This window comes from Ascidiella aspersa, chromosome 3 (assembly GCF_963924565.1).
Source record: "Ascidiella aspersa chromosome 3, kaAscAspe10.2, whole genome shotgun sequence".
NCBI classification, from domain to species: Eukaryota; Metazoa; Chordata; class Ascidiacea; order Phlebobranchia; family Ascidiidae; genus Ascidiella; species Ascidiella aspersa.
This window is the reverse complement of record NC_139449.1, coordinates 8,598,471-8,623,899: the sequence shown is the minus strand read 5'-3', so window position 1 is coordinate 8,623,899 and position 25,429 is coordinate 8,598,471. Positions and strand designations below refer to the sequence as shown.

The 25,429-nt window shown below is 36.5% G+C and overlaps 2 protein-coding genes across 2 annotated transcripts; one reads left to right on the top strand and one right to left on the bottom strand.

Annotated features, from left to right (window-relative positions):
• Nucleotides 1-172: 172 nt before the first annotated feature.
• On the bottom strand, nt 173-23,601 carry LOC146159048 (uncharacterized). Its single transcript, XM_083384839.1, has 14 exons — nt 23,460-23,601; nt 21,604-21,701; nt 19,803-19,884; nt 17,332-17,487; nt 15,474-15,598; nt 9,104-9,253; nt 7,739-7,998; nt 6,482-6,582; nt 5,326-5,408; nt 4,224-4,421; nt 2,764-2,928; nt 1,888-1,957; nt 980-1,120; nt 173-250 (listed from the first exon to the last, which is right to left on the bottom strand). Exons 1-14 carry the CDS (start codon nt 23,496-23,498, stop codon nt 173-175), a joined length of 1,746 nt encoding a protein of 581 aa, XP_083240965.1. The 5' UTR covers nt 23,499-23,601.
• Nucleotides 11,405-14,484, top strand: LOC146159049 (uncharacterized). The gene is made up of 3 exons (XM_083385653.1): nt 11,405-12,280; nt 13,169-13,408; nt 14,133-14,484. Exons 1-3 carry the CDS (start codon nt 12,103-12,105, stop codon nt 14,351-14,353), a joined length of 639 nt encoding a protein of 212 aa, XP_083241779.1. The 5' UTR covers nt 11,405-12,102; the 3' UTR covers nt 14,354-14,484.
• Nucleotides 23,602-25,429: the final 1,828 nt, after the last annotated feature.

Genomic DNA, 25,429 nt, shown 5'->3' with positions numbered 1-25,429 from the left:
TCACCTATGTCAAATTAAGCCATTCCAGCTCTGGTGTTTTTCACGACGAATCTTTTTCCTATAAATCATGTGTCAGCTTTAGTTTTGTCTGCGAGCAATAAGCTACAAATGACCAGAAAAACTTCGTCTGCCGTTAAAGTATTTTCACCAGGATACAGTAAGGTGTCTTGCTTTAACCCATCTCTTCCAGATAGAGAAAATAGGGAATAAAAGCGAGAAACTCAAGTCGAGTCACGTCGCCGGTGATTTCCTGAACAAAAATGCAACTTATGACGTAAATTACATCATAAACATGTTCTAAAATGTCGGGCCAACTCCATGCTATAGTCCGAAGAAAGTTTGTTTAACCGATCGTTGTGTGTTATTGGCGCGAAACCACAACTAACGTAGCCTAGTAATTTAGGTCATAAAAGCAATTTTTTGGTCGTAAAAAGCAGTGTTGTAAAGGGTATTTTGAACACAAAGTCCCTGTCAAGTCATTTGTAAAAAAATTCTAGTCCTAGTCAAGTCTTCTGCATAAATAAAAAGTTTACTCCTACTCATTTAATTATAAGATCAAGTCAACTCTAAGTAAAGTAATTGTCATAAAATTTCTCATAAAAATGTAAATTGTTTTACATGCGAAAATTGAGTTAAATAAAGCAATTTTATAAAATATTTCCTAATGAAAACAACTGATTGAAAACACCTGAAGTTATTTGTCTAAAAGACTTTATTAAGTCAAGTAATTGGCCTTAAGTGCACCAAGATATCAAACACAACCTGAACGTAAGAGCCGCATAAAACTCGTTGAAGATCCCAAAATTTTTCACAAAGGTATAAGACTTTCCTGAAATTACATGTATTTGGCACCTACAGCACCCTATACTATCGGACCAGTAGCCTACTGATACTAAAAAGCTTGCCATCACTTATCAGAGATACGGAAAGAGGTTATCGTGCAATCCCATTTCGAACAGTAATTAACCAATTCGCGCACCTTGCTAGTGGTTTCCATGATCTGCGCGGCCAGTCTTGTGTCGGGTTCCAGCTGCCGCTGTAAGGTCGTGCTCAGAACTTGAAGCAGGGCTCCGACTCCGATGCGCCCCCTCGCGGTACGATCAACCGACCCGAATAACTCCTGGAACGACAAGAGTGAAGGTTGCTGACTTCTGTGCCATTTGTTTTTTTTTTCGGTATAAAACTTAAGTTGGAAATAAGTCATTTGAAGAAGATTTTCCTGCTAACCCAAGTAAAATTGAGTTTTACTGAATATAGCAAGTCGCCAAAGTCCAAGTCTTTAGTTGATAACCATAGTTCGAGGCATTTTCTTCAGTAGATTGTCGTGGTTATACTTTTCAAGATGACTCAAAAAATATAGTTAATTCAAGTCATTGCCTTTCAAACAGTTACCTGAATGAATTAAAGTCAATATGTCAACACGTAATTACATTGATATTGATTAATCATACATCAAATCGTTTATATATTTTAAGTCAGGGCAAGAACAATTTGTGGATTATCCACGTATAAGTCACATATAGGTGACTGGTAACATTTTAATAAAGCGACAACATGAGAAATGTAAAAAGGCAAAAAACGTTAAATAAAGAAGTCTCATCGTTGCAAACGAATTCGTGTTAGCAGCCAAATTAACTAATTGGAAAGAATTTGCTTTGAGCGTGGCCCACTAATTAGATTTATGACTGTTTCATTGTTTAATCTCGGTGAAATTTGCACCTGGGCCCATTGTACATTACGAAGCCAATTAGCCAAGCTAAACAAGCAAAATTTCTATTTTAAATACTATGCCAAAGCAAACAACTTAAGATCATCGTGTAAATTTGTAAAATGTCGGTTTATGGTCAATAAGACATACATTTATGACGTATTTGTGGTTTATATTACCGTGTATTGTGCGATGGATTCCTCCAGCGTTTGGAAGTTGATTTGTTCGAACATTTCGCGAATCGAAGGGCTAAAAAAAAATAAATAATACTGAAGTCTGTAAAACAAATAGTTTATACTAGACAATAATAATAACACAGTACAAATACATTTTATAGTAAAAAAGGAATATTCTACAATATTAGTGCAATTATTGCGTATGGATTGTAAGTTTGATTTGGAACCTCCGCTATTTTATGGCTAACTTAGGATAAAAATATTAAATCAATAAAGCAAAAGATAGTGATAAAATTTAAAATAAAAAAGCACATAAATTTGAAACATGTCTATTAGTTTTGGTGTAGAACATATCAAAACCACTATTGAGAAAATTGTGAAAAGATCAAAACTATTAAAAAAAATATCATGCTTATAGTAATAGAATATTTCTGCTATAGCCATACGTACTTAGATAGGTTACAGGCGTTAATGGCGGAGCGGAGTCGCTTAAAAATACCCGAATCTCCCTAGTCCTCCATGCCAAATTTGCGATTTTGAGTCCCGAATCCAAGTCAGAAGCTATACAGCCTGTATTTCGCTAATTTACATAACTAAATACGGTACATATTCAGCAATCAAATTTATATTTATATTCTTCATATAATTCATTTACTTACAATACACAGTTGGAAAATATCTACCATAACATGCTAGTCCGCTTTTCCAAGTTACAGTTGACGACCACATCAATTTTAAAATTTCGTACTACCCATTCGCACATGGGGACTCGGCTATAGTTTTACGTTGTCTTACACGAATCCCGAGTTCTGAGTCCGACTCCGCAGCCCTGGTTAACTTTGTACAGTTTTGGAAAATGGTAAAGGATAAATAACCCACCTGAAGCCGTTCACCTTCTGCGCAAGTGACGTCAGGGCGATAAACTCTTCCGGACCGAACGACTGGTTTTGCGAGGCAAGGTCGTAGAAGGTCTGTAAGTAGCTGACCTGGCGTTGAGACAGCTCAGATGGAAAGTGAGCGGAAACTTGCTCAAAGCTGGCTCTCCTAAGAAAAGTATTCGATTTCAGTAAAGATGTTACAAATTTTTTTTTTTTTTTGGAGTAAATCAATGAACCCGTGACCCGATTTTGCCGATGCCGTGAGTTTAAACCTAACCCTGCAGGCAACAAACGTTTTTTATCCTGCCTTGCTTGAATGATAGGTCTTAATAAACGGACAATTTTTTAAACATTTCTGAAAACTTTGGGCCTAAACTTGCTTTTGAATAGTTGTTGTTGTTTAGACGGAAAGCATCACGAATTTACACTTGTTTGCAAATATATGTTGTTGTTTTTTTTTCTACTGTAGCGTAATCAATTGAAATATGGCTTGTGTTTTACTTTTGCAATATCGGTGTTTCGAAAAAAACATTTCGCCATGTGCAAGTTTGCTTTGGTTTATTAAGCTTACAGTTGGGTGCTTTAAGCTTTTTACGTTTGCGGCACACTCTAAAAAGCCTAAACAATTTACGGCATAGAGTAAAAAGACCAGAGAAACTTAACAATCGCGCTTAACACACGACAAACTATAAACAAATGTCTTAATGTTATTAATTGTGCAATAAAACGTGCTAATTCAAAGGTGAAACGCTTTACAAAAACTTTTACGACACGCTTAACAATCGCTTGAGGCACATATAGTTTGAAATCACTATTATAGCGCATGAAATCGTAACAAACAACCATTGGTCCGTTGCATTTCTTCTGTGTTTAGGCGTCCAACTGACGCCTACCAAAACAGCAAGCATTATCTGATGTTGGTTGCTTTATCGAAACATTAAAACGAGAAAAATTGGGCAGTTGAATTAAACGACCCATAACCTCGGTGGGTATACTACTTAAAATTGCATCCAGCCTTGTTTGGTTTTATTAGAAGAAAATTAAATAGTTTAATGCCGCTAATAACAAACTGTAAGTACAAGTCTTAACACATATCATCTCTGTACGTATGCTTTAAAGTAGCGATTCTACAACGTAGGTCGTCAGGTGGGCCGCGGGCTAATGAAAAAACAATTAGTATTATACCTACTATAAAACATATATTTTTTTACATATTTTTTATTTCTTTTAGTTTTTAATCCCCCAGTACTTTCAAAGATATGTAGCTAAGAAACATTTGTAATGAAATTCAAATTCAAGAATAATACAGATTTAGATGCGCCGCCACCATTTTAAAGATCTAAAGGTGCCCATTGAAAAAAAAATAAAAAAAGTAAAAATCTTAATAAACACCTCCCTATACTACTGCCATCGCCACCAACGACAGGTTTGTGTGAATAAGTTAACTTCCAAAATCCTCACCCTGTTTCCTCGCTTTTAATCTCGAAGAACTTTTCGCGCAGAATTGCGCATTCCTCTTCAGACGCAACAGCGTCATCTAGCGCCGACGTTGAAATAAGTGGATTGTGTGCACGGCCGTCCGGACTGGCGCTAGGTGCCGCCATGGAGCGGGAGCGGTCGACTGGGGTTTCGGGGATCACCGAGGGCGAGGCGGGAACGCTTGACAAAAAAAGATAGGTATTGTTTTCGTTGTAGTCACTATATGTAGCGAGTACACCGAAATCTATCGCAGAATCACCGAATCTAGGCAGGATAGAAAAACAACTATAGCCTGCAGTGAGGTGAGAACTCACGATTTCTAGTTGGACTAGTTGTTTTTATACCCCGCCTTGCATCACTGAACGACAGATTTGGTGAATCTATGATAGCTTTCGGTGTACTAATGATGCCGTAATCGTTTGTAAAAAAAGCAACTTCAGAAGGGTTAGGTTACATTTATTGAACACATATTTGTGTATGATATATTTAAAAAAATTAAAAATGTCAAAAATGAAATATTGAAACCTTTATGGTTTTAATCAATAAATACCAGACGTAGGTAAATTGCGGATTGTTGTGATGTATTTTTTACTCTTCGATTTAAAAAGTGCAATCAAAAATTGAAACGAATGTGCAAGTTATAGTTTTTAATTATGTTTTTTTTCTTTGTGAGAAAACAAATAGTATTTTTTTTGTGGAAACCCCGGGTTAAACTGTCATTGGCTTGAATCTATACGACACTGTATAATGGTGCAACAGTAAACTTTAATTTATTGACAAACTTGCTAAAAAGTTTGCCAATCCCTGATATATACAAATGCACACACATGAAGGCAACAAACGAACAAAAATCTTTGTTGTCGTGAATGTTTCATCTAAATTTATTGCGATTTTGAAAGTAATCAGATAATTATAAGATAGATAAAAATCGACTATACAAATGCGAAATACTGCCTTGTGGAAAGCAACCGTCTAAGTCGGCCTAATATAAGCAAAATATAGTTAATGCTCGCCACATTGAGGCTATTTACAAATTTACAATCAAAGGAATACGATGTGATCTACAAACTCGTAAAAAACCTACGTGGAAGCTACTTGTTCTTCCAGTATCGTGTCACGTGGTTCGACTACTTCGATCTGCTCGACTGGTTCGTTGAGCTGCATTACCTGAAAAGAAACCAACGTGTCTTTATCGTACTTAATTTATTGATATGATGTTGTGCATAGGTGACCTATGCTAGTTGAATTCTGTACGCTATATAAAGTTTTTCCAAGCCACTGTTTTTATTGGTAAGTATTGTTGGCTAACTATTATGACTTGACAAGTCTTATGAGGTAAACTACTTGACTTGGACCTAATAACATTGCGTGTGAAACAGCTGCTCGCTCTAAGTTACGTTTTTATTGTGCAATTTAGGTATTGCTCATGTTTGAACAAGTTTAATAATTTTAATAATTAAAACTTTATTTTGACAAAAATGTTTAATCCGACGTACCATAGCAACGACTTTGCTTGGTATTTTCGCAAATGAGTTGACAAGGAATTAAATCTTTGACAAAAACTTTTGTACAACCGTGCGCTTTTTACAGGAATACACAACCGTTCGTTTAATTTTCCTAATTTACCGAACTTTCGTTGATGTGCGACTAAACCTAAGTACTAAGTCGTGAATTCGACAAAGTGATGATTTCGGTAATAACATTTTCAAACGCACAATTGTCTGAGTGTGTATTTTCCTTATAAAAGGGCGTATCTTTGTGGAATCCAAAACCATTGGCAGTAGGTTTTTGCTTGTCGATCACTGTTCCGCTAACGCAGCGTTTCTCAACCTTTTTTCGAGGAGACCCATATATTTTGCGTAAGTATGACGACTAAGCTTTGGCGACCCAATTGTTTTTCTTGTAAGCAAACAAAAAACTAGGCATTAGCATAAATAATTTGCAAATTTTAAAGATTGTTATGAGATAATATTTGTATTGCTTCCTTAATTTTCTTAATTGCGAAGTCTTGCTCAGAACCTATCTTAATTAGTATAAACATGTTAACTATACTACAGTCAGCAACCCAACCAAATCAAACAGCGACCCAATTTTGGGTCACGACCCAAACCCTTAGGAAATACTACGTTAACGCGTATAAAAACAAATAAAACTCAAAGTTGAAAAACTTTAACTTTTTTTTTTTAAGGTTTTTGAACTTTGAGTTTTTTTGTTTTGTTTTGTTGATACTTATTACATACGTGAGAAGGTTCCGGCTCAGGAAAACCCTCATCCTCTAGTAATGCTTCATTCTCCGGGATTACATTCTCCCCAGGGTGGGTAGCGGGTGATTGTGGAATGCCTGGATGTTAAAAAACATTGATAGTCACATGTTGAAACTTTGCGGCCCAACGCTATTTATAATACGTAGAATTGCGCGGCAAAAGTATCATAGATGTGTATAGTTTTTCAACACGTAATTTACGTGAAGAAAGCACGAAGGTTTATCTTTGCTCCTGAGATGCATTTACGAGACATCTCGTTGAACGAAACCCTAACCCAAGTGTAGTTTATAGCCTTATCGCAGGTTCTATTATAATTATTAGACTGATTTCCAAAAACAACGGGTGCAATACAAATAACAATAAGGCAGAGGTTGTTTACCCGGGCACCAAAGTAGTTCAAATCGACACAGAAGCACAACTGGTGTAAGCGTTAAAGAGCAATCCGGTTAAATTGCCTATAAACACCTTTTGCGTGGGACTATTTACCCGGCTAACAAAGTAATTTAAATCGATTTCCGAATTACATTAAATTTATGCAAAACTCAGAAAAATTAATCTAATACTACCACTAGCCAAACCCAAACGCTAACCCCAAAACTAACCCAAACCCATAAAATATAACGTATTAGTACAAGCGTTAAAGAGCGATACTGGCCAATTGCCACTTCCTTACAATCAAAGCACTGTTCTTGTTTGGTACTTACTTTAAAATGGCCTGTTACAAAGCGTATAGGGCAAATATTCAAAACATGTAACCCCAGAAAGGAACTTTCTAGGAACACTATGGCCCAGCGCAGCCTTACATCACGAAATAAAAAGCAAGATATTATCACAAACCAGTGTTGTAATGACTTAAGTCAAATACTTGACTTTAGAGCACTTAAGTCACTGTTTTGAAATGACTTGACTTGACTTGACTTAAGTCTTTTTAGCAAAATTACTTGACTTAAGTATTCTGGGAAAATTACCTGATAGTCTTTCGAACAAATAACTTGGGTTAAAATAAAGTGTTTCCATTGAACACTTCTTAAAAAAATTGGGAAATATTGGGTTATTTTCAAAATGACTTGTTAACAACACTGTCGCAAACTAACCAAAAAAGCTAGGATTTTGCATAAAGTCAAATGGAAGTTTACATGAATACTGGTAATTCTTGAAGAGTGACTAACATCTACATAAAAGTCGGAAGCATTTTACCAGTTGAATTGTTGCGAGATATTTTTGAACGCTTACCTGGCACTGGTACGCTTTGCACGACAAGGTCTAAAGTCCGTTGCGCCGGCGGTGCCGAGTTCCTTAGGTTGACCTGGGGGTCGCCCCTGTTCGACCAAACCGTCCCCGGTTTAGGGGGCGCGTCGTAAGGGTGAGGAAGTGCGGCGGTGGTCGTGTGGGGCTTGTGGGGTTCGGGCCCCACCCAGGCGGAAGGAGGGGGCGCGAACGGGGGTATTTCCGGGGGCGATCGCACCCTGACCGCACGCCGCGTGTGGTGGCCGCTAAGGAAATAGACAATGTTAAGAGCAAAGTCAAAACCGGTTGAGGGATTTGTTATTAAAGGAAATGAGATCTTTTGCTTTTGATATCAAACAGTCATAATCATACACTTTGCGTAAGTTTACTGTATATGGTTTGTATTTAACACGATAGCCGATAGGCTACATAAATGCAGTGTTTCTCAAGCTATGGCTCGCAACACCAAATTAGCTCGACGCCTGCAACCGTTTTGGTTAGATTTATTAAGATATATCCAGGGCAAAATGTTCTTAAAATTCGAAAAAACTATAAAAATATTTTAGTTAGACGTAGGATAGGAAAAACGATAGGTAACAATATTTGTACGCTATAAATAACTCTTCTACAAATGACTAATAGTGGCTTAAATGCGCTTAGTCAGGTCATTTCGAAAAACATTTTAATCTCTGTTGTTCTGATTTCGCAAATCTTAAGGTTTTTCCTTTTATTTAATGAAATGGATTTTTTTAAACGTGCAACAAATATTATACTCACTTACACATGGGCCATGGCTACTTCATAGGCCTTTCTGATATTGATCCAGGGTTTTACTGACTATATAATAAATGACTTGATTTGACCTGAGTAGTTTTAAGAAATGCTTGACCTGGCCTTAGTTATTGAATCAAATGTCTTAACTTGCGGACTTAAATCATTGAGTCAAATGGCTTAGGTTGAAATTAAAGGTTTTTAACGTTTTTGTTGCTGTTGTTGTTTTATAAAATCTGGTTATTTATTTTAAATTTTTCACGTAAAACAATTGGCTCGCCACAGGATGCGTATTTGTTATTAGGGATACTTGTTAGTCTTTGGTTGAGTTATTACCCATAATCGATTTTTTCCCATTATTTGTCTCAAACAACTGGTAACTTGGACTGGGACTAGGTATTTTATGATTAACAAGAGGCTTGACTTGAAGTTGTTTTGACAAATATTAGGTCTTAGTTTTAATATGTGTAAAACTTGATTAGAACTTAATATATTTCAATTTAAATTGTTTGCATTAGGACTTGGTATATTTCAAGTTAAATTGTTTGCATTGGGACTGAGTATATTTCAAGTTAAGTTGTTTACAACACTGCAATTTACTCGGGAAGCCGTATGCCCCTCCCTGTGTAGATGTCTCGGGCGGTTGGCGGCAAGATGAGCTCCTTCAGCTTCTGGACTTCAGCCTGCAGATTGAAGCGCTCGTTTCGTGACACTTCCATTCCGTTGAGCCGAAACTTGCGCCAGCCCCATCTGAAAAGACAACACGCGAAAAGATATTAAACCTGTAGCGTTTTTTGCTTATGAACTGTACTAATAAGAATATCGAAGTCCATGCAGAAGTATAGGTCATCCATTTGAAAATACTTGGAAATAAATTATATGCTATTATGTTATCTAAAGCGTTTCGATTGTTCCATGAAAAAAATTACGATACCTTTCATTTTAGTATAATCGCAAAAATTTTATTGAAAGTTCACTTTCACAAAAAACATTCAAAACACAAACTTTATTTGTAAAATTAATATTTATCTGTTGCAGTGTGTTGGATTTTTACAACAGAATCGTATTTTTCGTTGAAAAGTGAAGTAGAATTAATGTCAATAGTTGGTATACAAAGTTTTAATTTTCCGCTATAGAGCCATAATTACGTTGACAGAGAAATAAAGCTAACAACAAACGTCTTAATCGTTTACAGTTGGATGTTGGAAATTCAAAAAAAAAAAAATTTTCCAAGTTTTATTTTGCTGCTGAAATACGGAAAACAGTTTATGTCTTAATTATCATTTCCCAAATAAAATAAACAACGTGAAACATTATTGAAACTTAAATTTTCGCAAAATCATTGTATGGAGCCAAAAGTTTAGCAAATTACAATTACAATTAGAAATACACAGAATTAAAATGCCTCAATTACATTACAATTAGAATTATATTAAAAACTGTAATTAATTAATTACATCAATTAAGATTACAAAATATAATTGATCCACCACAGCCAACAACTGGTGAATTAACTTAATAATTTTGCTTTGGATGCGGTTGGCTCTTGCAGTGATGATATAACGACTTAAATCTGTGACTTGACCTAAGTGCAGTTAAATCATCGTTTTTAATAGAAGTGAGTTGACTTAGGCCTAGCTTAGAAATTTGTTTTCTCAGAATCTGTCCAATTTGACAATTTTAATTATGTAACGCTTGATTTTTATGACAAGGACTTGACACTACTCTAACTTTAACTCTCTAACTCTAACTCTCACTCTCACTCTCACTCTCACTCTCACTCTCACTCTCACTCTAACTCTAACTCTAACTCTAACTCTAACTCTAACTCTAACTCTAACTCTAACTCTAACTCTAACTCTAACTCTAACTCTAACTCTAACTCTAACTCTAACTCTAACTCTAACTCTAACTCTAACTCTAACTCTAACTCTAACTCTAACTCTAACTCTAACTCTAACTCTAACTCTAACTCTAACTCTAACTCTAACTCTAACTCTAACTCTAACTCTAACTCTAACTCTAACTCTAACTCTAACTCTAACTCTAACTCTAACTCTAACTCTAACTCTAACTCTAACTCTAACTCTAACTCTAACTCTAACTCTAACTCTAACTCTAACTCTAACTCTAACTCTAACTCTAACTCTAACTCTAACTCTAACTCTAACTCTAACTCTAACTCTAACTCTTGACTCTAACTCTAACCCTAAATCTCACTCTTGATTCTAACTCTAACTCTAGTGCAACATTTTGGCGCGCATTGTACAAAACAACGACATATCTCCTGTTGCAGAATATGCCTTGACTTGGGCAACTGATGACTGGGTTGGGACTTGACTTGTTAATTATTTAAAACTTTTTGACTTAAATTAGAGTTATTTTATGGAATTAGCTGACTGGGACTTAAGTCTATTTAACATGACTTGTTTACACCACTGGGAATAGGTGGGACGATGTGTTTTGGATACCGAAAAAAATGTATAGGTGGTGCCTTAACTCAAACGATTTATAAAGCGCGGCCTAGAAGTATAGGGAGTGTTACCAGTCATTTTGGGGACAGAAACCAGGTCGTGATTTATCAGATCGATTTTATAGAAAGTATGGGGAAAGTGCGGTAACAACCACGTAATCACTGGCATTTTGTTGCAATACGTTATAAAGTGTGTGCAATTATTTCGCGGAAACATTTACAAAATAGAGTTCCGTGTTTGTCAGTCTGCACGAAATCGATTTATCAAACCCAGATGGCTGTCAGTGTAATTCAGAAACCTAATTTCGGCTAAACACCCTATCATACCGGAAGAAGCGTCATGTAGCCAGATTTCATTATAAAGACTGTAGCAAAACAATCGTGCATTTGCGGTTTAACGTCGCATATGTCGTAACATGGTCTTTAGCAGGAATACAGTATCTATAGTACAGAGATAAGAACGCAGACATTTTGAGATATCGTAAAAAAAACTTTAAAATGGCTTAGCAATATGTTACTTCAATCTGATTCATTCGAATTAAGAATATTAGCCGAACTGACGATGCTTTTTGCGTAACTATAGTATTCTGCTTTTGTTGAATAAAGTTGTTTTGGATCTTTTTTACAACCTTTGTGGTTTTGCTTGAATCTTACGATATGGAGAAGAGATCAACAACTAGCAATGTTGGAGTAGGCTTAAATCCCAGAATTAACAAAAATAGTAATAATATGATTATTATTTCGTCATTCAATCTAGCATTTAGGTTTAAAACAAAAATAAATAAATGAATAAAGCATTGTACAATTCTTGAAAATTAAATATAACAATATTTTGATTGGTGTTGCGCTAATAACATAACAAAATATATATGTTAAAATGTCGTTATAAAAAAAATTAGGGGAGTTCAACGAATGGCTGAAACTAATTGGGATAAAAAAACGGCCGAAAAATATTTGTGAAACGTTGCCAAACAACTTTTGTTCGCAATGTTTGGTCGGCATAACGCTGAAGTTTTCAATATAAGGCGTATCGGACGAAAATATATACGAAGTATCGGACATCGCTAGAAATATTCCCCACCGTCTGCGTCATTTTGGATGACGTCATTATTGTTAGTTAATAATTATGTTATTGTTATTAATGACGTCATCTTGCATTAGTCCCTACAGAAAACCACTTGAGCCTTTTTGGAGCACTCTGCTAGAAATCATTATGATGTACACAGCGGCGCTTGTTTTGGCCCTGGTGTTTGTCCATACCGCAGATGGATCCTCCTACTTAAGCGGGAGGCAGCTGACGAACAGTAAGTTCACGCTTAATTTGGAAAACTTGCACGTGTTTTCTGAAGTGATAAATGTTGTTGTTGTTGTTTCTAACGGGATCGTTTGCATTTTCGACATCGTTGGCATTTTTAAATATAGTCAACTGCGCAGTTTTGCGTAATAATATTAATCTCGTTGCAGGTTCTTGTGTTACTTTAAAATGCGAAAATGGACATACATTTAAAAAACGAAAATAAAAACTTCCTTAAACAGACAAGACGGCTTGTATAATGGAGGAAAAATTCCTTGTTTAAATTGTGACAACTTTACTCCGTTGTGAAATGGCTTGGGCTGATGCCTTATATCAGTGGCACCGCGGTCCGCGAGGAGTTTGGTAGTGGCTCGTAGCAGGGTTTCCAGATTAAAATTTTGATCGATTTCTTATTGTAAAATCTAACTCCTCGTACGTACAATATATCGAATAAGGGCCATATATTGGGTTTTTTGACCTTCAAGCGTGCCCACCCCAAAGTGCAATAGAATCACACCAGGCAAACAATGTTTATAAACAACGTTGATGTTCAGACAGAAAACTTTCGAAAAAAACGCACGCATTTAAGTTGATTCGTTGAAAAAAGTTGTTATAAATTTCTTTTACTGAACATTTGTTGTTTTAAAGGTCGCCCTGTGCAGTGCTAAAAAGGTTGTCGACCCCTGCTATATTTGAAACTTCATCACCAAGAGCGCACAATACAAAATAAAGCACTAGAAAGCCATAATTTAGATAAACGAGCAATCAACCTTAATGGCGCAAAGTTTATCAGACCTGTCTCGCAACTATTAATGGTGCAGGGATGGCGCAACCTAGAGAGCAGCAGTACGTCAGCTGGCCTAAACAGATTCGCACCATTTCACTATTTTGTACGCAGGGGTCTGTGGAACCGGTAAAAGGTGGTACACTTGCAAGCCCTGTCAAAGGGACTGCGGGTTAATCTCGCAATGTGGGCTTCCCCGTCAAAATGGCGGTTACGGCCTGCTGGGCAGAAACAGCTTTCGGTACGCGGGGAATAACTTGATTTCGATTTGTCCTTGCAAACCGGGCTGCGCCTGCAAGTCTGGTAGTTACTGGGACAAGCGCCGTGGAAAATGTGTCAAACGATGCCGTAAAGGTGAGAACGTTTACGCGGTTTATTCAATCTTGCTCTTTATTGCCACTGAGCTGCCCTCGATTTATTTGGTCTAATGGCAACACTATAGAGAAGGGTTGTCGAATCATTTCGGATCAAACTTGATATCCCAGTGATATCCAAACTTGGACTACTGTAAATTCCGGTTGGCGAATTTAATTAATTTGATCAAAATGTTGTTAAATGTGATTCTAAACTAATTCGTGAATTACTTGTGTATGTCACTTTGAATCTCTTAGACTCGAACCAACAATATTTGGTCGGGACGACTTGTAGGTGAAGTTTGTAGTATAAAAAACACAGGCTATATTCTCCCCAAATTACCCCGGGAATATTTGCCATTCACATTCTCAAGAGAAAAAATTTCCAATTAAACGAAATTGATTGTTAAGCAATCAAATGAAATTGTAGTTCAAATTTTAATTTATTATTTTTTTTAAGAATAGGAAACCCCTATGGACACTAATACAAGATTTGCGATTTCGTAGTAAGAACATGGAGAAAATTCCGAAGTACGACCACCAATAGCTATTCTCATTAGGGCTTGTTTATAATCATTTTAGAATATATGCTTTCGTCGTTTAAAAACCGTTGCAAATTATAAACAAACCATGCTTTCCTATCGAGAAACCTATATGGCCTTGCACAATATAAGCTGACTTATTCTCACAAGAAACGATCAAGGTGTTTCACACTTGTTTTTCAGATTATTGTCCTGGTAACCAGGTGTGCCGCTGCGTTAAGTGTGTTAAAAAATGTCCCACCTATTCTTACGGTTCCTACGGTTACCAGCCGATCCGATGCTACGCTAACAAATGTCGTAAACAGTGCACATGCCCAAAGGGAAGATATCTCAACAAATACGGCCGCTGCGTTCGACTTGGGAAGTGCAGTTACGTCAACCGATTTATTAAAAGAGGGGGCTAGAGTTGATGAAGTGGATGGAGGGGTTGTTGCACTAATGTTTTACCATTTATAATCTTCACTGATGTTGTCCGTTATTTCACTCGTGTACAAATTGGCCTGATTCGATTTTTATTGTTAATAAAAGTATTGGGAATTCACGTTTTTCGCGAAAAAAAAATGCAAAAATAACGTTGCGTTAATAGCAATTGCAAAACTAGCAGTGTATATAAAAGTAGGAAACTACAGTCAGGATTTGTTATTAAAGGTTTTGACTAAGGAAGTGATATCTGATTTTTTCCAAGTGCAAATTTTTTTTTGTTATTTTTTACCAGAACAGAGGCTTGTAAAAATGCATTGGAACAACACGCAACCAAATTATATAACCTTAGCAAACGCGATAAATTTAGTTTTAATAGCAATGCCTTAACTTGAAATTAACGTAAATAGGCCGAACAACTGTATCTAAAATTTTTGATATTGATTGACGAATCTAGCTTAATATACTATATTTTCATTGACAATCTCCTTCGATGAAATTGATAAGCGGGAGATAAAAAAAACGAAATTTTGACGCCTTCTACACAAATGTAAAAGAAAGAAGTACAAGCATAGTTATATAACAGAAAGATTTTTGGTAAAATCAGTTTTGGCTAGTAGACCCTAAAGTTGCGATTTATAACCTATGTTGAATTAAATTAGGCAGCTTATATTTAGTGCCCCATGCTTCAACTATACTTCAATAATTTGAGAAAAGCAATATGAACTATCTTGAATTCGTGCAAAGTTTGAAATTAATTCGCATATTTTGAATAAACAGTTTTAATTTTTCTTGCTAGACCAAATATTTAGACCAGAGTTCCAGGGCCCCGCGGCACCCTTGGGTGCCATTTTTAATGCTCAAACGTGCCGAGAGAAATTTGAGATTCTTCAAAAATATTTTTTGCTCAAAATCTTGTGTGGAATAAATTCAATATAAATTCCTACGTTGTGTAGAGTTGATGTGTGTTGTACCAGTTCCGATATTATGACATTGTAGTGAATTACCTACGGTAAAATCTTGTAGGGGTGCCGAAACCTATTTAATATTTCTTAGGGGTGCCGCTAGCAATAAAACGCTGAGTAATACTGATTTTTAGCCAACCTGTGACCGATGGCTTCTCTTTTCCGCTTCAAGCCTCTGACTTTTTCGACCATTGCCATTTCTGCTTGCAGCCGTTGATTTTGACTAAGTTCATCAACAAGAACTGGCCGATGGGATGGGTCGTACTGAAAAGCATATACGTTTTAAATAAGTTCACCTCGAAATTGGCCATATTAAGCTATTGTTACAATGTCGATAAAAATTCTGACAATTTAAACAACAAAACGCTTGACAATTGCTAGATCGGTCCTTCCCAACCTTTGAAAATTAAAGAAAAAACAAACAATCTCAACTAAGAATTTTACAGTATAGAATGGAGTAAGCTCCAAGTGTGTTTATAACATTTACTTCAACCATTGTTACGTCATAAAACAAAACACAGTTTTTTTTCTTTGGAATAAAAGTCGATATGACGCAATAAACCGTAAATTTAGGTATTGTTGCATGCTTCAGGGATAAATCCAGACATTCTTGTCAAATTTTGATACAGTTTGTCTGATTGATGTGTAATTTACCAAAATTTTGGGTCTCATAGGGTTTGAAATATTATAAAAGCGGGGGCGAAGACAACATAAAGGGTTGTGAAACATTGCGCTAGATACATTGAATATTGTTAATCAGGATTAAAAATTATTATTATGTTCGTCTCCAGTAGGGATTTTAAGGCATATACAGTACTTAGGGATTTTTATTACTTTAGTAATATGCTTAAACAAGCCAAACAGATGTAATAGAAACACTCAAAAGTATTTTTCAGGTTATTAGACCAAATTTGCCTAGCATTTTAGAGTTTATTTACCTCCAACTTACTACTTTTTTGAATTTTTTTCGCTTTAGGTATAATCGCTGCGTCAATTAACAAGGCATGGCTGAGTATCCCATATCGATATGCTGTCGGACCGGACAAGAATCGATATTCAGTACTTGAAATCATTTAGAGATCCTGTACCATATTAGTGAGCAACCCTTAATCTAGTGGTTCTCAATCTTTTTAGGCTTACGGACCGGTAAAATTTCAAAACAAGTTTTGCGGACCCGTGGACCTTCAAAAATCAAAACCAATCCAAAATTTAATTACGACAAAAGTATATGCAACTTAAAAGCGAAGAATGGAAACGTCAATTTAATAAGAAATTTGCTTCTGTCTTTTTGATATCATACGTGTTTTACATGGTTCATTGAAGTTTTTCACCTAGAACTGATTTTAAAGCTTATGATTAAGACAAACAAGTTCTAGCCTAGTAGAACACTTGCATCATTGTGACAAACAATAAAGTCCGAAGTGGACCATTAACTCTATGTTGCGTCACAATGTAGCAAATTACGGAACTGACGAAGTTCTACATTTGATGGACAAGCTTTTAGCATCTTGCATTTTGCAACTAAGATATAAAATTGTAAAATATTTGGCGGACCGGCAGGAAAGTTGATGCGGACCGGCACCGGTCCGTGGACCGGTGGTGGAGAACCACTGCCTTAATCAACGTATCGTATTTCGAATAAAGCATTAATGAGATCATTCTGCGAACAATTTCTGCTATTTGGATAGTTCTGTTGATTTTAACGTTAAAACAAAACTGAAACCTGATTTAGTAAGTAATAATTTGGTATATGTGCATAGCGAAACAAAAAATTTGAGGATATAATTTTAATTCTACAAGTTTTGTAATCTTGCGGGAGAAAATGTAACACGTGGTCGACTACAAAAAACTATGCGAAACAGAGAATTTTTAACTGAATTAGATTGATTGACAAGCGAATCAAATATGAAGTTTTAAAGTTTGACCTTAACCTTATATAAATATTTATAAGAATAGCTTGTTATTTGTAGGAAATTGTCCGTATAAATTGATTTTACTATAAAGCGTCCGGTGTGAAAAGGAACTGGCTTGGTTTTGGCTGGCAGAGAGAAGGTTCGCCCTCCGAAGTTATCCAGATGCCTTCTCATAATTGGAACTGATCGAAGGATTGTAGTGGACTGGAAGCTTTTGTATTGATCGGACGCCTTTTGCGCCTGAATTTAAAACACAATTGTTATAGTCCCAACAAATTGCAAGTTGGGTAACAGCATGACGTTATTATACCGTAGCTACGCATTTCAAACTTTTGTGACAATGCTTTTCTACCTTTTTTCGCAGCGACCAAATATCAGTGTGGTATTGACCTAATTTAGTGACTTAACTTAATAACACTTAAGTCACTGTTTTCAAGTGACCTGACTTGACGTAAGTCTTTTGGGCAAAATCCTTTGACTTGACTTGAAGTATTTTGGACCAACGACTTGGGTTAAAATAAATTGTTTTCACTGGACCTAGGCAATTTTGTTGTAAATTTGAGTTTATAACCTGATATTTGCACATCAATTGATTTGCTTGCTATTTGCTGAATTTAAATTTTTTAGGTGTAGAGCCTACTGTTGCTCGTAATCCGATAAGTTTACCTATTCAATAGCTTTTAAAACGCTTTATTTTTATGACAAGGATTGACTTGAAGTTGACTTTCTCCAATTATAACTTGACTTGAATTTGACTTGTTCAACATATGACTTGGATTTCGACTGAACTTTAATTTTATTTAAAATTTCTTGACTTGGACTTATCTTTCGAATTACTGAAAAGTTATCTTACGAATTACTGAAAATTACGTCATTTCCCAATATTTAAAAAATTTATGCATAAGAAATGTCGACACCAAATAGGTGCAATAAAATATGCGGACCGCAGGCCATACCCGATATATGGTATGGCATGTGGTATGGCTTATGTCCGGTATTAACACGCAGGGGCGAAAGTAAAAACATCTTTATTCTGGAACAATAAGAAATTTCCAAACGAATACATTTTTAAGAAATAACGTCACAAAATAACGTCATAACAGGACGTCTAACACAGGAAGTGGCGTATCCAGGGGTGGGGGTTCGGACCCCCCCCCCCCCCCCCCTTTTCGTAAGTGACAATATCGTTTTATATCGTTTTTTGTTCGTTTTTGTCAGCGTTTAAACTCACCGTCCGAAGCTGCGTGTTTTTTAATGTGATTGGGTCACGCGTCTTAACCTAATGCAAAACGCCGTTTTTCGTTTCTTGTTTGGTCGACCGTAAACGCAGGATATTTTTTCTTTCGCATTTCCTTATTCGTTCAGGTCGGCTGATTAGCAAGTGTGTGTTCGACAATTAACAACAATAAATCAAGCGGTCTCCCCCTTTTTCTCGCTTATAACGTCGAGTTAGGCGGTGCTGATGTTTCTCGCAGTTTTCCATTTCATATACTTTTCGGCTACTACGTAAGTGCGAAAATTTTCGCGCTTCGCGCGAATGACTTTTATACGTCCGTTTTGTTTACATTTTAATGCTGTCGTTTGAACAGCGCTGCTTTACCGTTGCGCTGTGGAGGGCTGCTAAGTGCGTCGCGAACAAATGAAAAACTTATTCAAAAATATTGGACTATTTTTTAGTTTCGGCAATGTAATAAAACTTGCAATAATATTAAAAGAAATGCCGTTATACCAAAAAAAAATCGCGCTCGCTAGATGTGCCCTCTCTTAAAAAGGTTAACAACACTGAGTTTACAACTATTTAAGTGGCGTTTATATGTTGTGCTAGTCGAATAACACCCGGGAAAACGATCTTCATTTAGTATTGCAGGTGGCGAAAGACGTGCTTGTAATTTAGCGTGGTCCCGTACATGGATCTACCAAAATCAATCACATATATTTCACGGTATTGTTTTCGATTTACTCCTGAAGTTAACGATTGCACACTAAGCGGTATTATTTATGACGTTATCACAATCTCTATTTTATGACGTCATATCCGTCACTATTTTATGACGTCATTAACGTCAGACGAAAAAGCGGGGAATTCCCTAAGTTGAAAATTCGGGACCCCCCTTTTTAAATTTCTGGATACGCCCCTGAAAATAGGTAACCTTGAAAATCCTGCTGTTATCTCACCACGTAGTGCACAAATATGCAACTGAAATCTTATAGTTTCACTACATTAAAGTAGGTGTCGAAAATGCCTGGTAAAAAAAGAGTCATGGCCATAGTAATTTTTTTACTGGTACACCGTACTTGCGAAAATTATTTTGCAGGCACGCTGTTGCAAACCGTTCCAGCTTACTTTTACCAGAGGTAAGACATCCGAAACGGGGATGATTTAAATAGTAAAAAAAATGCTTCAACTAATTTTAAACGCATTTAATCTGTTTTCATTGCACGTTAAGTATTTCGTAGGACATTCAAGAATTTAACAAATAATAAGTAAATCAAGGTAAAATTGAATGAACCGCGCTGCAACAGAACCATAAAAGAATAGTTAATTTGCTACTTACGGGAACTACTGTCGCCGAGTAGAGTTCTTCCACATTCGGGGAGGAGGGGTTGCGTAACGGAGGAAAGCGATCCACTGTGCGACTGCAGACAAAACCAAAGACAGCTCATTAATTGTATCTTATGGCATGAAAAAACCCAAACCATCCATTCAAAGGTATTGTACTTTATCAATAACTAATGATTTTGGCGATGTCAACATTTCGTTTTTGTACAAAAACTAAAAAAAAAACTGCTAGAAATAGGGCTGCGGAGTCGAAGTCGGACTCGAGACTCGACGGAGTCGGTTTGTTTTGCTGGATTAGGACTCGGGACTCGGGACTCGAGTAAGACCACGTAAAACTACCCGCGCCCCGAGTCCGACGTGCGCATGAGCAGTTCCAAATTTAAAACTGATATTGGTGACAACTATACATCCTAAAAATGTAAAAGTGTAAAGCAAATGGTTGAATGTTTTCCATCCATGTATTGTGAGTAAATGAATTATATGACACCCATATGCGTGAATCAACTAAATTGCACATTTAGCCGGGTTCGGACTCGGGACTCAGGTTATTTTTAACTGACTACGCCGCCTTGGCTAGAAACCATCAAATTTTTGTAGAAAATCTTAGTTATGAGTTCTTGGGGGAAACATTTGGAACTTAACAATTGAGAAATTAATTGTTTACTTTACTATGAACATTGCGTTTATGAATGCCTGGTTTAGAGAGAAACGTAATTTAATTTTTATGTTGATGACGTAGAAATGCAACTGATCGCTTCTAGTTTCGAGGAATGTTGCTACTAGCAAAAAGCACATGGCGCAAGTTTTACATTTTAGTTCCTGTAAATTAGTTATTTCTGTACAAGTAATTTGTGTTGATCGGTCGTGTTAAGAAATTGTAGGAACTTATTAATATTAGGTTTATGTTTGTTTAGTCATTTATTGATAAAACTTGAAGCAATACTGAAAATTAGCTGTGCATGAGCATAATTATACCCAAGGTAGCTTAATCCTGGATACTTAACAGGTTGGTAAGTAGGCTACATTTCTTTTGGATATGTTTCCCTGTCGCTAATGTAAAAGCAAGATGCCATTTCGGAGCTGGTCTAAAATCCTACCACATTTATTTTAACACGAATGAAACGAGTTGTCAAAGTTGAAATTTTAAGTAAGGCATGAATATGTAAGTCTAAATATAGTAAAAATACTTGGACCCACCCAAACGCTAACTCGCACCCGAACCGAAATGTTGATAGCAGTATAAACCCCCGGACGAGAATGTGGTAGGATTGTAGACCTTCACCTGCTATTTCATTAAGATAATTTTTGGTTCATGCTAATTAGCTAAATTGTGAATATCTGTATTTCTTATAACGTACGATTATAAATACTTGTCTGCCATAGCCGTTTATGACGTCACAATTCGATTTCGTTATTCTTGAATTTCCGTACTGTTTAACAGAGAACCGCCACTGATCAAAAATCGTGCAATGTGCATACTTTGTGACCGACCTAGAGGCAGTGCAGGCACAAGAGGACGGGGACACGTTCGAACTAGGAACACACATGCAGTGGTAGGTCTAGGCCAGCAGGCTACATATAGGTCGCGTGATTGCAGCCATGACCGTTACAATACCTAGTCCTAATTATTTGAAAGATTTCCTTTGACACCATTGAGGCCTTCGTCTGTTATTCAAGTAATACTAACAAATTATACAGTCGAGAGAAAACTAGCCAGCTCTCTGCTTGTATCAGTTTTTTTGAGTACCGTACTTGGAAAGCAACCAGAAAAGCGCAAAAGTCATTAGTTAATTTACCTTTGCTTCATGGGACTGAATCCACGAGTTTGCGAAGACCTGAGTTTGGATCTTGGCGAGAAGGGAGGCAAGATAGGAGAGTTCTGCATCTTCATTCCCTGTTTGAAATGACAATTGTTACATACATACACAATGTGCATTCTGTAATGAACACCTTCTGTAGTTGCAGGGGCGGATTAAGGCGGGGGCTAAGGGGGCTGCAGCACCAGCAGGCCAATCACTAAAAATTTAATAGGACCAACCGATGTTATCTTTGTATAAAAAGTTATATTCTAGAATCTAGAGCAGCGGTTCTTTTACACATTTATTTGTCATCATTATTGTCTTTAGTTATGCTTTATTATTAGATCATATAGCGTGTTTTATGATGTCTCTTGTGACATCATTAAGCATCTATTATGCTGTTTTACTCGCTGTCAGCAAATCGTTTGCACCAGTTAGAAAGTAGTTACAGTGCTTTAGAAAGTAGTTACGGTACTTTAGAAAGAATCGTGACTGCACTAGTGTACCGGTACTACAAGAAAAACTAGGTCAACTGACCCTTAAACTTGTATAAGGCCGCGGAATATCAAAATAATTGCAACGGGTTCACCAGGCAAAATTTTTAGAAAAGTTTTGGAATCGCTGTTCTAGTGATATCACCACGGATTCCAGCCAAAAGACCAAAATAAGAACAACATCAACGTCGAAATGAAATACCGGTACAGTTCGGAATAAGACCAAAATAGGACTAATAGGCTACAATAGTGGTATTACCTTCTAAATTGGAATAACCAAAAAAACGGCCGATGCCAAACCGACGGCCCCCGATCGTCCCATACCCTCTACCTACAATTTCAGGAATTATTTTAGACATTTAGGCCTTATTTGGATGAATTTTGGACGTATTCCGGCAGATTTACGTCTTATTTTAACGACTTCGATCTTATTCTGTTCATTTTTCTGCACTGCTTTAAAAGAACGTCATTTTAACGTCGAAAGTAGCAAAAGAACTCAAATGTTTTAATAAGTTCATGTATGTGTTTTCTAATGTATCTGTTGTATTAAGGATGCATATTTGTCTGATGATTACCACCTGTTCAGGCGAACGCTCATTTTCAGTCCTTAAAAGAGTACTGAACCAAATGCGATCGTCTCTGGACCAAAATAGGTTACATCTATTAAGTAACAGCTTTGCTTTATCCAAAGTTAGAATACATGTTAAATTAACCTGTTTGATAAGGGAATCAAAAATCTTATTTTATGTTAACTCTGGTTGGAACAATAAACATAATAAAAACAGACCAATAGGCCTCTGAATGCAGGTCCATGAAAACCTTAATCCGGTCCTGTGTAGTAATCGTACAACGATAACGGCACCCATATATAATGCACAAGATGCCATCCGACAGGCTTACTGAAATCTGATCAGGGTTATAGTGCAGGCAAGGCCAAGCTAGTTGTGGTCTGTATAAAATGAGTTTATCGAAATACGTACATAGATTGGAGAATCCAGCGCGAAAAGGCTAAAGCGTTGAAATGCAACTGGACCCTCATGCAGATTAATGGTCATTAGTCTTTATAAAACCACAGAACTGCAAAAAGGTATGCTAAATATCAGGGTGTAGCCTCATTAAGGTAATATTGCCTAATGTTACCCAATTGCGTTGCCCATTAAACGTCATAATGCACATGGCCGCTGTGTCAGGTATTTTTAAAAGCTTGCTCCTTTTTAAGTCAGATACCTACTGGAAGTAGCCGTCGTTCTTCGACTTAAAGCTAATTGGGTGTGCTTGTTTTTTGTAATAATACCAAATTGAAAACAATAGTTTGCTGCAAACTGATGTATAAGCAAGAAACGTAAAACTGATTCTTACCAATTTGATGTCTTCTACGGTTGAAAAAGCTGGAATCATGCTTTCGGTTTAGAGCAAAAAAGACGATGAAAATTTTAATCCGCTGTAAAACTGATTTGACTGTATTCCAGACAGACTTCAAGAACCAGATTTATTTTAGTCCTTTAAACTTACATTAAAATTAAAATTAGATATTTTTAGTTTTTAATTAGATTATAATCAGAAATTCTTGCCAAAATTAAAATTCAGAATTCTTAAAAAATGGAAGAAAAAAAATTAACATAACACTTATAAAAGTACATAAAAATGCTTACATTGGACGTCACAAGTAAAGTCATAGTTCAAGTAATTTAAGAATCTTGTTGTTCTCAAACTGACCCGTGTGGTATTATGCAACTAAAGCAAGTTAATCGCGCGAAACGCAAAAAAATACGTCCATTTTTGTTTCAGTACTTTAGTAAAAGATTAATACTATATATTTTATCTCCACAGCTGAACGGCGGCACCCGAAATCATGTAAAATGTTCGCACAAAACACATAAAAGGGATTCCATTACGTTCATCCTGTTTTCAAATATGAATAAATGTTACTCATGAAACAATGGCCATATTGCAAAGTTGAATAGAAAATTACATTAACTAGATAGATTTTGGTAGAAATTGCATTTTGTAGGAAGTCTAAGTTAACACAGCGTTAGGCTGTTGACACTAAGAAAAATTAAGTATTACACGGCGCCTTGATGGCGAAAAGACCGCCTTACCATAATAAAACATACTCTAAACGAAATAATATACGCGCAAAGCGCAAAAAATGTTTGCGTTTAGTATACTAAAAACTTAAAATTGGCCAAATATAGTTTATCAGGCACTTTCAAAGGGGCCTGAACCACGCTGAGACAATATAAAAGTTCTTAGCCATACCAAATTTTAAAATACAATGCAATCAAAGTACGGCTATCACGCGGCCCACAACTATACATGATAACAGTAAACTATTCCAAAGTAACTCTCAGCCCACTAAAACTCATCAACAATAGCCGTTCTTTATTCCAACTCTGAGACTAACATGCCATTGGCCAAAGTAGCATTTTTGCAAAACCCGAATTAGAATAAAACCTGCGGCGCACAAGCCATTCAGATACTATATTTGATGGAATTATCCGCATTTTGCTCTAATTCTGTAAATTAGCCGACTAGAATTGTTTGTATAGTTGTCCCAGTCTGATTCCCGCTGGTCTAAATTCAAAAGCCAAAAGTGGAGAATTTCTATCTTGTTATACTGCAAACTATTTGTGCTGGTCTTAATACTAGCGTACTACTGTAATCACACAATGGTTCTGTGCGGAAAATTCGAGCAGACTTGTAATTACTTTTTTTGAAACTTTCTGATTGCAAAGAACGTTCCTATTGCGCAACATAAATCACGGCTACTTCCAAATACACATATTTATCAACTTTAAAGTTAATATGAATTAGCTCGAATGTCATTTTTATTAGCTCTTATGAACCCAAGACTGTATTGGGTCACACACACGAATGACACCGCCTTTCTTAGCTCTGCTAAGTCTCTTGGTAAAGCGATACTGCGTCTAGGGGGCATTTAAAATCGCACACCCGACACCATTGTTGACAAGGGGTGAAAACATGTCGTTCTTTTGTCTGCCGGAGCGTATTTCGTCGGCGTATTTATTTGTGTACTTGTTTCGTATCGTGACAATCAATTACGGCCAATCGCCCTGACAAAGGCTGCCGGTATGCACTACTGACTTTAATTGGCCTTTAATTATTTGTCTGTTTGTTTGCTGATTTTTAGAAGGGAAGCAGGAACAATTTACTGAAATGTCAGGCTGTATAGCTTTGTCGTGACTAGATGTATGCTTGGATAACCTTTATGTTAAACCAGTGGTAAAGAATAAGTCTAAACTGCGTTCCGGTGAAAGATTTTCTGCCGGAACGGCGTTTCGGTGACGGCATTTCCAGCAGCTACGACG

Coding starts and splice junctions, on each gene's coding strand:
- LOC146159049 (XM_083385653.1), top strand. CDS start 12,103: ATGTTATTGTTATTAATGACGTCATCTTGCATTAGTCCCTACAGAAAA. Junction 12,281..13,168: donor CGGGAGGCAGCTGACGAACA/GTAAGTTCACGC, acceptor TTTTGTACGCAG/GGGTCTGTGGAACCGGTAAA. Junction 13,409..14,132: donor TGTCAAACGATGCCGTAAAG/GTGAGAACGTTT, acceptor CTTGTTTTTCAG/ATTATTGTCCTGGTAACCAG.
- LOC146159048 (XM_083384839.1), bottom strand. CDS start 23,498: ATGATTCCAGCTTTTTCAACCGTAGAAGACATCAAATTG. Junction 15,599..17,331: donor TTCACACCGGACGCTTTATA/GTAAAATCAATT, acceptor TATGCTTTTCAG/TACGACCCATCCCATCGGCC. Junction 7,999..9,103: donor AGGGGCATACGGCTTCCCGA/GTAAATTGCAGT, acceptor CTATTTCCTTAG/CGGCCACCACACGCGGCGTG.